Here is a 15,235-nt window from a genome sequence, read left to right as displayed (position 1 = left end):
TTGTCATTCTCTCTCAAATTACATGTGGTGGCTTGAAAATGCACAACCCCTGGGAAATGCACAACAGGGAAATCACATGTTATGCATTGTTAGTGACCAGAGTATTTTTTATTTTTTCCTAGCTGTATAAACAAAATGGATTACACGAATTCCCATGGGAAGAATGGAAATGTAAAATTGAGAGATACCATATATTGTATAATGATATTATATAAAATATACTATCAAATTTTTATTATGGTTCCATTCAATTTCATTATAATGATTTTTGCTGGTTTTGGCAGTTTTTTTCAAATTAGAAAGCTATTCACAAGTTGTGGGATAATTTAGTACACATTATTCACTCTATACTAAATTGCATTTAAAATGCTGTATTGTTGATTGGGACACACTGGTGACTTCAAAATACATTGTATATCCAATAATCTGATATTGATTATTCAAAGTAACTATTATTTACTTCACTGTAATTTTTAATTATTGCTTTCTGTTTGTTAATTTATGTAATTTGCAGAAGAAACTCATTTTCTGGATTTATATCAATAGAATAGTAATATGAAATGAAGGATCTGAGGAGGGGACTACTGTTACTCCACCTTCTGCAATGACCTTGGCCATTATTGGAAGGTAGGGTAACAGGAGTTAAATGACCAGAGCTAATGGCCCTGGCCAATTATTTCATAAAAAAATGGGCAACAAAATATAGCTGTTGTTGGTATTGGGTTTAATGACACAGAGGCTACTGAAGCCATATTGAGTCTGTTCACAAAATATAGCATAATTTTGGTATGGGGAAGAGGATTTCACATATCATTTCTAAACTATATGTCTGGTCATCACTCTCTCTCTCATTTTATAATTTTGTAAATAGTCTAGTAATAACAGTAACTATTTTAACTATAAATGGAAATATAGCTCATATACCTGCCAGAATACAGTGTTATTATATCATCTGGTCGAGTGGCTTCAGGTCCAACAGCATTTTCTGCAAGGCAGAATACAGCATGCAGATTTTCTCGAAATCCCTATGGAGATTAAAAAAAAAAAAAAAAAAAAAAACCCAAACATAATTAAAATGAGGAATAATTTCCAAATTTTTATCTCAGAAGGAATTTTAGAAAATGGAACATTATCAACCCATTATTCAGCTTAATTGGTATATTTTATATACCAAAAACAGTAAAACTTATAAATTTATTTATGTATTAGAATTACATTAGTTTGAATTTTAGTATTCCTCCAGTATGGCACTTTCAATCTTCATAATTAATTATTTTTTGATTGGAAAGTTTAGCCACAAAACTGTTTTGTTCCCCCAGCCTATTTTTTTTTAAACACCCGCTTTGGCTAGCTATATAGACAAGACTGTTGTTTATAATAAAGTTTTTCAATCTTATAATGTCAGAATTACAAATAAAATTTTAAAATTTCTCATTTTAAACCATTTCGTGCTTTTTTTCTCTAAAAACTTGTTGAAGCAAAGGCACCAGGCCCCCACTGTTATTATTTTTTGCATGTCTGCTAGATGATTAAACTTCAAAATGCTTGATTTATTAATACATTAACTGAATGGAGAGAAAAAAAAAATCTTTCAAGAGGACATAATAACATAAGTATGCATACAAAAGAACTCAAAGACAATTAACTTAAAATAGCTTGCAAAAGCTTAGTTGGTGGGTTGGTGATGAGAAGCCAGTAAGCTTTGAAACAGCAGTCCTGCCAGTGTCTTAAATTTTTAAATTTATAGTGCATTCACCTATTCTGGTAATGCTATCCAATTTAAAAGATATTAGCAACTTAGGCAGAACTGTGGATAATAATATTTGTCTCCAAGTTGAACATAAGCCTGAACCTTAATGAGTACTCAGTGCCTAGTTTTCAGTGAGAGCAGAAAGTCTCTCTATGATTGAAATCAAATGCAGGTAAAATGTACAAATTTTTATTTGAGCAGTTGAGAGTTCATTGGCATATCGACTGCTCTGATTATAGTGTGCCAGTGCATGCATGCATGCATGCATGCATACCCACAGATGTGGGTGGGCTGAAAAACCCAAATAAGTAAGGGGGGGGACCTGTGAACCTCAATCATCATCAAACTTAAATAGTTGGTTAATAGCTAAATAAACTACTTTTCCCTGTATGCCAATAACTTGCTAATATAATTTAATGATATCCATCCAATTTGCAATATACAATAGACATCAAAGTACAGTGGTACCTCGATATATGAGTGCCCTAATATACGAGTGTTTTGAGATACGAGCCGCCGAGCGAGCGATATTTTGCTTTGAGATGAGAGCAAGATTTGAGATACGAGGAATCGCACACTACACCGCTGCACACGACCCCAACATGCGGGGCGCATGTTGGGGTCGTGTGCAGCGTCTAACAGTTTCTCCCACCTCAGTCTGTGTGCTTGTTTCCCTCGTTTTCGTAGCATTTTTGATAAGTTGGGTTCGCGTTTTTTGCTTTTTGTACATTTACAAAACATTATCAAATTTATTTTTATAACCATGGGTCCGAAGAAGAAGACGATGTCTATTGAATTAAAGCGTGAAATCATAGAAAAACATGAGCAAGGTGTGCGAGTAATTGACTTGGCGAGGATGTACAGGCGTAGCACATCAATGATATGTACTGTGCTTAAACAGAAGAAGTTGATAAAGGGTATAATGCCAGCCAAGGGCGTTACAATAATTTCTAAGCTCCGGACCTCTCTCCATGAGAAAATGGAGAAACTACTGATGGTGTGGGTGACAGAGAAGCAGCTTCAAGGAGGATTCTTAACACAAAGTATCATATGTGAGAAGGCACGAGCGATTTACGGTGATTTGCTGAAGCAGATCCCACACACTTCCACAAACGAGGAATTGAAAGACTCGTTTAAAGCCAGTCGGGGCTGGTTTGACAACTTTAGGAAAAGGACCGGCATTCACTCCGTCGTCAGGCATGGTGAGGCAGCAAGTTCGGATGTGAAGGCAGCTGAGGTTTACATCAAAATGTTTTCCGAACTGATAGAAGCCAAAGGATACATCCCTCAGCAAGTCTTCAACTGTGACGAGACAGGGCTTTTCTGGAAAAGGATGATGAATAGGACTTACATAATGGCAGAGGAGAAGACAATGCCAGGTCACAAACCTATGAAGGATAGATTAACTCTAGCAATTTGCGCCAATGCGAGTGGCGACTGCAAAATCAAGCCTCTGCTAGTATACCATTCGGAAAATCCCAGGGCCTTTAAGTCACATAAGATTTTAAAAGAAAAACTACAAGTTATGTGGAGGGCAAATCTGAAGGCGTGGGTCACCAGGAAATTCTTTGTGGAGTGGATAAACCTGGTGTTTGGCCCTTCTGTTAAAAAATATCTACAGGAAAACAACCTACCCATGCAAGTCCTTCCGTAAGCACTTCACCTTTTCTTTTATTATGTTTCTATAGAATATGTATTTGTTATTTATAAATAAATGTTTCTTCTTGCAAATACAGTACATTTTTCTTATTCAAAAACACTTAACAAAAACAACTGAGGTGGTTTTTTGGGAGCTGGAACGGATTAATGGCATTTCAATTAATTTCAATGGGGAAAATTGCTTTGAGCTACGAGCAATTTGACATACGAGCAAGGTTACGGAACGAATTAAACTCGTATGTCGAGGTACCACTGTATCTTTAAATTTCAAGCCTAACCTTAAAAAGGCTAAATTTAAGAAAGTTAATAAAATATACTTTTAAGGACATTGGCATCAGGGTTTTTATTAAGCCCATCCCACACACCTTCACCACCGCTGAAACAAGCTTTCACCTTGTAAACTCGTCAGTCACTATATCTACACTTATCATCCCCCTGACCCAATTTTCTCAGGTTACATTAATGATAGACAATTTAAACTATTCCAATTGTTAATCTCTGTGTCAATACCAATCCAGCTGAATTCATTGAAAATACTAAAAATTTCTGCATCTGCATGTTAGTCTACTCTTTTATCAGAAAGTATACTGCTATATTCATTAAAATCATTAAGTTTCTACCATTTCCCAAAGAAGTTGCACGATATGCAAAGAGAGATGTCTATCATGATTTAGGAAACTGATGCCAGTATTTTACTGTCCATATATTAATATTTACCATTTTAATAAATCAACATAATTGTATTGTTAGATGGTGTCCCCTCTTTTATAAATATTAACAAGCAATATAAAAATCAAAAGTTTACAATACTTTTGTTTATATTAATTTTGCATTATCTGCAGTTACCTGTGTTATAATAAATCTAAATTACAAGCACAAATATTTAAAATTGAAACAGGCAAAGTGTGGCTATTAAATGAAGAGACTGGACATACAGCCACTATACACACACCAAGCAACACCTGCAAAACAAAGGCACAAGCAGTTGACCTGAAACCTTTCCCTAGTTTCCTACCACGCCACATTCCAATAGGCTCATTCACTTTACAGTGAGATGGGTTTTCATTACCTTGTGCTTTTATAGTTTGCCAGAAAAATTACACACAAAAGAATTGAACAACAAATCAACCTCAAAGGGAAGATACTATGTTAAGAGCTTGTGTGTTTGAATGGCATAAGAGACTTTAAGCAGGAGGAGAGAATGTTAGCATTGGCATTAGTAGAGGCATTTGATGCAAGAAAGCCAGCTTATGCAGCATCAGCCAAAAAAAAAAAAAAAACCCACTTCCACTTCACCCCTCTGTTCGTTCAAAATACCTGTCCAGCTGAGCCTTAAACTTATTTAGGCTATCAACCTCCACCACAAGGGATGGAAGTCTGTTCCACCAACCAACCACCCGCTGGCTAAAGGCAAATTTCCGCACGTCTATCCTACATCTGTCTTTCCTCAATTTGAATTTATGCCCTCTTTCAGGTGATTATTCTGAGCTAGAGGAAGAATCCCATCAGCATTGAGCATGCTCAAACCATTTAAGGCTTTATACACCTCTATCAGATCACCTCGCTGGTGCCTAGTCTCCAGACACTGTAATTTGCAAAACTTAAGCCTTTCTTCGTAAGAGCACCCCTTTGTTCCATTCACTAATCTTGTTGCCTTCTCTGTACTCGTTCCAGCAGCTCTACATCCTTCTTGAAATGAGGCCTCCAGACCTGTATACAGTACTCTAGGTGTGGCCTGACCATTGCCTTATACAAGGGAATAATCACCTCCTTATCCCTGCTGGAAAAATTCCTGTATATCATTGACAATACTCCATGAGCTACTCTTGCAGACGGGCTGCAAGAGTAGCTCATGGAACTGCTCAGAGAACTTCATATCTGCCTGCACAACCACCCCCACAACCACCCCCAAGTCCCTTTCATTCTCTACCACTGTTAGTGTAGTACCACAGAGTTAGCATTAGTAGAGGCATTTGATGCAAGAAAGCAAGCTTATGCAGCATCAGCCAAAAAAAAAAAAAAAAAAACAAAAAAAAAAAAAAAACAGGATTTTTTCTTTACCAATTCTTCTTATGCGAATAAATTATGAAATGATATGTTAAAACAATATTACATAATTTAAAACTCATAATGTGTTCCTCACTATTGACACTGGCAGTCCAACACCCCAGGATCACAGTGGTAAACCCCAGAAATATCAAACCCCAAACCCACATGCAACCTTTAGTGAAGGAAGACATTTTGTCATAAATGCGAATTTTAAATACAAACGAAATACAACAGACTCTCGATTAACCAGAACACTTCAAGACTCCGAATTAAAAAAATTAACCAGAAATCAAAAAATCAAGTAACAACTAGATATTTGCAAGTCGTAAATAAGCGACACACGGCGTTATAAGTCGTCATTGGGAGATTAGTGTACCTATTATCTTGCAACCCCTGCTGGCTTCATGCCTACTGTAAAAAAAAAAAAAAAAAAAAAAAAAAAAAGAGAGAAGAGAGAGACGAAATGTTTAGTTTGTTTTATTGAGTCACGTCGATTGTTGTGTTCCGTTGTAGTGCAAAAGGACAAATTTTGTTTCGTTATTTATGTCAGGGATGTCAGAATTTTTTTTACAGTAAATTTTTTTTTGTTTAGAAATCGCGAAAATGATCAGTAAACCCAAAAGAGTTGTGTTTTCAGTTAAACAAAAACTTGAAATTATTCAAAAGTTTGAAAATGGTGCATCTGTTAAATCTCTAAAGACCATTATGACGTTGGTGACCAAACCATACGCAACATCGTAAAAAATAAAGGGACGCATCGTATTGGACACGTGAGCAGTGCGTGGTAAGTTTTTTTGTTTTTAATCTATCGCCATATTTTTTATGTAGGTTGCTGAACATTTTTCGATACAGTAAGTCCTCGACTTACGCAACTACGGATTTACGTAAATTTTTTTCACTCAAATTTTTTTTTTTTTTTTAGGATTGTAAAATTTAAAACAAAAATAAATAACTCAAATAAGCAATCAATAACGACGATCACAGCATGCACAAATTGCACAAGTGAGATACAGAGTAACAAGCAAAAAAATAGGAAAGAAGAGAAGATTCTTACAATTTATTTATGGTTTTTTTATATGACTGAAGATTTCAGTGAAGGGAACACATTTCACCATAATAACGTAAAAACCAACACAATTCCAGTTACCAGTATTATCACAAATGCAGTAAGATCGAGTTTACTACCTGTTTATAATTAGATGCACAAACAGAAAAGCCCAGTAACCCGGAAGGTGCAAATTGTTTAATGGCAGTGACCTCCAGAAATGTGCTTTAGTAAAATGTGAGTTTGCGTGAGGTGATAATAGCATGTTTCCCCCTTAACCCTGTGAAGTTCTTTTCAGAAAATTTCATTTGACCGTTATCATGGTGCCGACTAAGAGAATAAGTGACAGTGGTACTAGTAAATCTATCAAAGAAAAAAGGAAAGCAATCAATTCGGATCATAAAATTAAAATAAGGATGTTTGAAAATGGTCAAACATGAACAAGTATTGCACGGAATTCAGATTTGTCAATAATAATATAGTAGCAATATGTTATCATTCCTGAGTTACGTAAAACTCGATGAAGTATGAAGTCCTGGAACAAAGCTCTTACGTATGTTGGGGACTTTTGTATTTTTGGATTAAACGGGAAATCGATTATCTGGGTTTTTTTTTTTACCATCTATCCCGGAAAATCGAGAGTCTATTGTACTATTAAAATCCACTTAAATTTTCTCCCTTAAGTGGACCAAAACTCTGACAAGTTTTATGTTCACAGGGTGGAATGAAACGTGTGTTCAGAATCTTATAGGAGATTAGTCTTTGGTACAATTTTCTCCCTTAAGTGGACCAAAACTCTGACAAGTTTTATGTTCACAGGGTGGAATGAAACGTGTGTTCAGAATCTTATAGGAGATTAGTCTTTGGTACGCATGTGTTTGAACGACCACGAATCAGATATGAGAAATGGACGACGAATGTTAATAGAGTTTTTTGGTAATTTCATTTCTAAAGTTTCGGCAATCAATAACTTAGTATAATTATGTTCAATATTTAAAAGTTTGGCTTCATTAAACAGGAATATGTGGTTTTCATTTATCACATGGAATGCCAGTTCCAATGGATTGGCATGTGATGTACAGACCGATGCTTCATGTTGCTTAACCCTCGAGTTTAAAATATATCTGGTAGATCCAATGTAAGAAGAATCACAATCCTTACATGAAATGTGGTAGACGAGCCATGTGTTTGTTCAGAATTCGATAGTACCACATGATTTTTTTAATGTTGCATATTATTTACGGCCCGGTTTTTCTACTATTTTAATTTTTGTACCTCTAAAAAGATTGTTAATTTATCTATACCAGTGTTCAACATGTGGCATTGAAATAAAATATTTTTTATTAATCCTGTCATTATGTTTGTTATTGATTATTTTGTCTTTAGCTTCTAATTTAATGCTATTGATAGAGGTAATAGAGTATCCTCTATTTAGGAACCTATTCAGCAGTTCTATTTTTATCTGTAGGGCAAGTTGTGTGGAATAGTATTTGAATGCATTTAAGAATTTGTTTAACGTGGTTGACCTTTTATATGAGTATGGGTGATAGCTACCATAGTGTAGGAACATCCCCGCATTCATGGGCTTACGATAAATACTGAAATTAATATTTTTGCCCTCACTCTCATGTGTAAAGTTTAAAAAATTTATGGACTTTGTTTCTTATTTTTCTTTCTCCAGTGTAAATGCACATTAGGTTAAAATTTACACTGGAGAAAGAACATTTGTAATGTGCTTGTGCCAAGAGAGATCAGAAGTCAGGGTAATCCCCAAAAGAGATATATCATTTTGCTTAGAAACTGGAGTGTCACCAAAGATAAGCATAGGAGCAGAAGAATCCTTTTTGCGAGATATAAGACAAGACTGAGTTTTAGAAGGATTGAAATCAACTAAGTTATCTTTGCCCCACTGGAGATCAGCATTTAAGGAATTGGTAGCAGATATTGGAGAAGTTGAAATTGATTGAGCAGAGCAAGGTTTCTCAAAATGGAAAGTGGAATGCAACGTGCTATCATCAGCAAAACTATGGATAGGATTTCCAGTCAATGGAAGAAGGTCATTAATACACAAGAGGAAAAGAGTGGGGGAAAGAACTGAACCTTGGGGGACACCAGCATCAGTGGAAAAGTTAGAAGACAGAGAGTCATCTACCATCACTCTCACTGAGCGATCAGAGAGAAAACTGGATAACCATTTGCAAAAAACAGTTGGCAAACCATAAGATGGAAGCTTGTTTATGAGACCTTTATGCCAAACAAGATCGGAAGCCTTTGAGATGTCAAGAGCAACTGCTTGTGTTTCCTCGAACTTTTCCACTGAATTTGTCCATAAATGGGTAACATAAGCCAGAATATCACCAGTGAATCGACACTGACGGAATCCATACTGGCGATCATTGATCAGACAGAAGGTTTCTAGGTAGTTTAAGAGTTGGTGGTTAATTGATTTCTCAATTACTTTAGAAAGAGTAGAAGTAATTGCAATGGCATGATAATTTGATGGGAGGGATTTGTCACCCTTTTTAGGCACTGGTTGGATATGAGCAAACTTCCATAGAATAAGAAAGTGAAAAAAGGCGGCAAAGAACATGAGTAAGTTCAGGAGCACAGGTTTTGAGAACAAGTGGAGAAATACCATCAGGACCTGGAACTTTCTTAGCATCGAGATTCATCAAAATCCTTTTGACGGAAGACCACAGGAGGCACTGAATAGAGTGTGTATGGAATAATGGGAGGTGTTTTTCCAAGATCATTGATACAGGAGTTGGAAGAGAAATGGGATACTAGCATGTCAGCTTTATCCTTGGCTAAAATGGCAACAGAACCATCTGGTTTTGATAGAGGTGGGAGCAGAAATGGACAAAAGTTGCAGCCAATAGCTTTGGCAAGAGACCAGAATGCTTGGCTACCATTAGGGCAAGAAACAAGTTTTCTACTCTTAGCCTGTTCAAAATCTAGTTTGGACTGATTAATAACTGCTTTACAATTGTTGCGAGCTTTTTGTAAGCAGAAAATGAATCTGAAGATTTGGAAACAAACCAATTACGATATGCAACGTTCTTCTCTTGAACAGCCTTGGAACACATTTAATGGAAAACCAAGGTTTAGATAGAGGACGAGATTTTAAAGTGGAGTGTGAGATAAAGGATTCCAGTCTTGCAAGAACAATTTCACTGACACGATCTGAACAGACGTTGACATAAGAAGTTTTGAAACAGTAATCCGACCAAGGAAAAGAAGAAAAGAAATCTCGCAGGTCATCCCATTTTGCATTCTTGTAATGCCAAACAATACGAGGGAATAGCCATGAGATAAAGGCTCCATTGGAGAAGAGACAATCACCAAGTTGTGATCTGAGGTGCCTAAAGGACCACTCACTTCGACCGTGTACTTAGAAGGGTTGTTTGTGAGAAAAAGATGAAGCATGTTGGCTGCATGGTTAAGATTGTCTGGTATTCTTGTAGGTAAATGAACAATCTGTGCAAGGTCATTAGTAATCACAAAAGCCTTAGCATCTCGACCAGCCAGGTCGGTGTGACTAGAAAATGGAAGCCAGATGGAGTTGTGAACATTAAAATCACCAAGGAAAATTACCTCACTGTTAGGAAAGTTGGACTGGAGAAAGTCAAGTTGCAAAGAGGAAGTCAAAGAGCTCCAAGTAATTAGGGGAGTTGAGAGAAAGGTAGAGACAACAGATGAATATGACACAATGAGGTAGACAGATTTTAAGCCAGAGAATATCGAAACGAGGAATTTCCAAATTACCAAGTCTCTGAGAGGGAATATCTGAACAAACATATGCACTATACTATACAAAAGCATTAGCTTTGTATAGTTTAGTACATAATATAATATTGTCAATTAATCAGTAGATCTATTAATCTTGTTAAACTTCATTGTCAATTAAATTGTACTTTTCACTATATATATATATAACGACTTAGAGTACAAACGTAACAAATAATTAATACATACTTGATACGGAAGTTATATAAAGGGAACTCGTAGATAACACTCGATACTGAAAAATAAATATAGCGTTATAACTGTGTTAAGATACAAGTTTAAGGTTTTAATTTTGTTCTGAAATTGTAATTTTATTGACATTTAAATCGAAATCATGACTCTGACCAGAGCAGCAAAGCAAAAGGCTCAAGCTGATGGGAGTGCTGTGACTCAGGGGAGAACTGAGGGGGGCAGTTGCCCTCTGAATCACAGCCTTTTAAGATACACTGTTTGCTTGATGTTTGCGGAGCAATCGGGTATGGGACATGATACTGCCATGGGGGATGTCTTTGTGTGTGCACGATGCAAGGAGTGCAAGGAAATTAGGCGACAACTTGGCGTTGTTATGGGCCTATATGAGACCTTGAGGGACAGGGCGGATGCCCTCGAAGGAAATAAATTGAGGGCCCATCAAGCTCTCAGCTGCCCACATCAACGCTAGAGCTTGCACTTGGTCATCTTGCAACACAGAGGCAGCCCCCAAGGCAGAATGCGCTGGTCCCACAGGAACTAGTAGTTGTTGGTGACTCTATTGTCAGGGAAACAGGGAACATGCTTTGTAAAAAGGATAGGTGGAACAGGACCAGGGTATGTCTGCCAGGGGCAAAGGTTGATGACGTTGTAGAGCGGATATCATCTTTTAAGGGCACAAAAGGTGATATAGTTGTACACATTGGCACTAATGATATTAAGAGTAGGAGACCAGCGGAATTACTTAACAAGTACAGGTCACTGTTGAAAAAAAAGCCGTGAAGTAGGGTTGAATTTGAAAGTGTCTGCAATTCTGCCCAGACACGATAGGAGGGAGTATATGAGAGCCTTGTCGATCAATTCGGCCCTGGAAAGATTGTGCAAGGCTCAAGGGGTAGAATTTTTTTCAGCCTGGAATGTACTTGTTAACAGGAGAGATTGCTTCTACAGGGATGGGATACACTTAAATAGAAAGGGTGCAAGAATATTTGCTGATGCTATCGAGGCAGTGTTAGGTGGGTCGGAACACTGCTAGCTTGGGGGGAGACAAAGACTAATGGATTAACAGTAGCCATTGGCAGAGGTGAAAGAGATTCTTGCACTGCTTCTATTGGAATGAGCAGAAGCCTGAAAAACAATATGCAGGATATTTCAGAGACTGCTGGAAGTCATTGCAGTACAAGTAAACACATGGGTTGTGTTAGGGTAGCTAAGAATAGAAACAGGTGCATGTATACTTGCGTGTACACCAATGCTAGGAGTTTAGTAAATAAATTTGATGAATTTGAGGTATTGCTCAAAACATCAAAGACAGATATTGTTGGGATATCAGAGATGTGGTGTCACACAGATATAAGGAATGCAGAACTGGAATTTGGGGAATACAATGTCTACAGAAAGGATAGACAGGACAGGAGGGGAGGAGGGGTTATGCTATTAGTTAAAAAACACATAAAATCCAAGGAAGTGAAGCCAGTCGACATTGATGGACAGGGCAGTGTCGATTCAGTTTGGTGTGACATAAGCATAGGTAAATCAAAATTGAGAGTAGGAGTGTGCTATAGGCCTAATGACTCTAATGAGTATAATAAGATACTGTACAGGGAAATAGAATGGGCCAGTAAATCAGAGAGTCTTATAATGGGGGATTTTAATTTCCCAGATATTGACTGGAATTTGTGGGTTGGTCACTCACACGCTAGCAAGGCTTTTGTGGATTTATTGGATGATTGTTTTCTACGCCAGCATGTTCGGGAGGCAACTAGAGGAAGTAATACTCTTGATCTGATTATCAGTAGTAATTCTTCATGCATTAGGAATCTGCAGATAAAGGAACCACTGGGTGGCAGTGATCACAGTGTGCTGAAATGGGATTTACTCAAGGAGGTAACTACCATCAGAGGTAAAGGGAAGGGTTTTTGCTTTCGTAAAGGCGACTATGATGGTCTGAGACAGTATTTAAATTCTATACAGTGGGACCAACTGATGATGTTACCAACAGCAAATTCAAAATGGGAAGCATTCAAGGAACTAATCTTGGAAGCTACCAGGCTTTACATACCAACCAAGAAATATTGTTCAAGGTTCAGGCCTAAATGGTTGTCAGATGAACTAATGAGACATATGGCAGAGAAGAAAAATGCATGGGATACATACAAATTAATGGGTGACATGGAAGCCTATGATAGATATAAGTTGGTCTGTAACCAAGTCACAAAGGAGATTAGGCAGGCAAAGGCAGATTATGAGAAATCCTTGGCAAAGGATGCAAAGAAAAACAGAAAAGAGTTCTTTACCTATTTAAACTCAAGAAGGAAAGGGATGAATCAGATTGGTCCACTGGATGTTGATGGTTCAACAGTTGAGGATCCAGCTCAGGTGGCGAACAATCTAAACGAGTATTTTGCATCTACATTCACACATGAGGAGTTATTCAGGAAGGGGAATGTCGTAGGTGAAGTAAACATTGGCAGTGAGCTAGATGATTTTCTAATAACTGAGAGGAAAGTGGAGGAGAAATTGTTGAGGATAAACATAAAAAAGGCACCCGGGGTGGATGGGATCTATCCAGTTATATTAAAGGAGGCAGCAAAGGAAGTAAGCAAACCCCTAGCCATAATTATGAGAGCTTCTTTGGACTCAGGGGAGGTACCCATGGACTGGAGATGTGCAAATGTAACCCCAATTCACAAAGAAGGATCAAAGGCTGACACAAGTAATTATAGACCAGTTAGTTTAACTTCGGTTCTAGGAAAATTAATGGAGGCACTGGTTAAAGAAGCACTGCAGGATCATCTGGACAAGAATTCAGTTATAGCTCAGACACAGCATGGTTTTGTTAAGGGCAGGTCTTGTCTGACCAATTTGATTGGATACTATGATGTAGTCACAAAAGAACTGGATGCAGGGAATAACTTTGATATTATATATTTGGATCTTAGAAAGGCTTTTGATACTGTTGCGCATGGAAGACTGCTGCACAAATTGGAGAACTGTGGCACTGGAGGCAAATTGCTGCTATGGATAAAGGGATGGTTGAGTGGCAGAAGACAGAGAGTGGTAATCAATGGACACTGCTCAACGTGGACTAATGTTATTAGTGGAGTTCCTCAGGGTTCAGTGTTGGGTCCATTGTTGTTTTCTGTATTTATAAATGATATTGATGATGGTGTATCAGGCTTAATGTCCAAGTTTGCAGACGATACCAAGGTTGGCAGGGTTGTTAAGGACACTACTGATACTATGTGCCGACCGGGCTAGCCGGGTGGGTAAAGTGCCTGCCTGGCAACCCAAAGGTTGCGGGTTCGATTCCCGCCTCGGGCTTGGATCAATGTACTGCAAAAAAACCTTGGGAGGTGCATTATGGCCACAGAAGCCTATGCGCCAACAACTACCAAAAAAAAAAAAAAAAAAAAAAGATACTATGCTGCTGCAACAGGATCTGGAAAGGTTGAGCAGATGGGCTGAGAGGTGGCAAATGAAGTTTAACATTGACAAATGTAAAGTACTACATATGGGAAACAGTAACCCCAGATCAACGTATCAACTCTGTGGTACTACGCTGACAGTGGTAGAGAATGAAAAGGACCTGGGGGTAATTGTGCAGGCAGATATGAAGTTCTCTGAGCAGTGCAGACGAGCTGCAAGAGTAGCTCATGGTGTCTTGTCAATGATATACAGGAATTTTTCTAGCAGGGACAGGGATGTGATTATTCCCTTATATAAGGCATTGGTCAGGCCACACCTTGAGTACTGTATACAGGTCTGGAGGCCTCATTTCAAGAAGGATGTAGAGCTGCTGGAACGAGTACAGAGAAGGGCAACAAGATTAGTGAATGGAACAAAGGGTTGCTCTTACGAAGAAAGGCTTAAGTTTTGCAAATTACAGAGCCTGGAGACTAGGCATCGGCGAGGTGATCTGATAGAGGTGTATAAGGCTTTGAATGGCTTGAGCATGCTCAATGCCGATGGGATTCTTCCTCTTGCTCAGAATAATCACCTGAGAGAGGGCATAAATTCAAATTAAGGAAGGACGGATGTCGGATAGATGTGCGGAAATTTGCCTTTAGCCAGTAGGCAGTTGGTTTGTGGAATAGACTCCCATCGCTTGTTGTTGAAGTTGATAGCCTAAACAAATTTAAGGCTCAGCTGGACAGGTATTTCGAACGAACGGAGGGGTGAAATGGGAGTAGTGGTTGTTTTTTTTTTTTTTTTTTTTTGCTGATGCTGAATAAGCTTGCTTTCTTGCATCATATGCCTCTACTAATGCTAACATCAAAGCGTAACAAGCAAATATCTTCTAACGATACTTTTTGAGCAGCCGTTAGTCGTAATCTGTTAGCTTTGTATTGTTAGAAATATTGCAGTTATGTGAACAGTACACATTTCAAGAAAGAAAGAAATTCATCGCGGATGATTTTTTTTCCCTTTCTTTTGATGCACCAGTTTTCGAAGTTTATAACGCAGCTATAAATAGAAATATTTGCTCGAAATTTGGTTAGAAGATCAAACAAAGGAAACTGCTGTTCCGATATTGTTTACTAAAAACAATTACAATAAAGCAAACTTTTTTTTTTTTTTTTTTTTTTTATCAAATGCGCATTGCAGTGTTATCAGTTTTACACCAGTTTTTCCCGTTTCCAACAGATGAATTTCCTTGATCTTCTGTTCATTGGAGCAATACACGTTGAATATAGGAAATACGATCTGTTCACCTTTCATAAACTGTTATTGCTACTGTATCGCTTTATTGGTTC

The 15,235-nt window shown here is 37.7% G+C and overlaps 1 protein-coding gene across 4 annotated transcripts in view; it reads right to left on the bottom strand.

The window, feature by feature from the left end:
• The window catches only part of grsm (probable aminopeptidase NPEPL1 granny smith protein), a 171,817-nt gene that overhangs the window by 63,264 nt on the left and 93,318 nt on the right, over positions 1 to 15,235 (bottom strand). For all 4 annotated transcript variants that reach the window (XM_090376850.1, XM_090376847.1, XM_090376848.1 and 1 more), the window contains exon 8: positions 925 to 1,025. In XM_090376850.1, coding sequence (XP_090232976.1) covers positions 925 to 1,025 — 101 coding nt within the window. The remainder of the gene's footprint in view (positions 1 to 924; positions 1,026 to 15,235) is intronic.

This window comes from Mastigoproctus giganteus, chromosome 7, assembly GCF_048544385.1.
Source record: "Mastigoproctus giganteus isolate SK-2022 chromosome 7, ASM4854438v1, whole genome shotgun sequence".
NCBI classification, from domain to species: domain Eukaryota; kingdom Metazoa; phylum Arthropoda; class Arachnida; order Uropygi; family Thelyphonidae; genus Mastigoproctus; species Mastigoproctus giganteus.
This window is presented reverse-complemented; position numbering and strand designations above follow the sequence as displayed.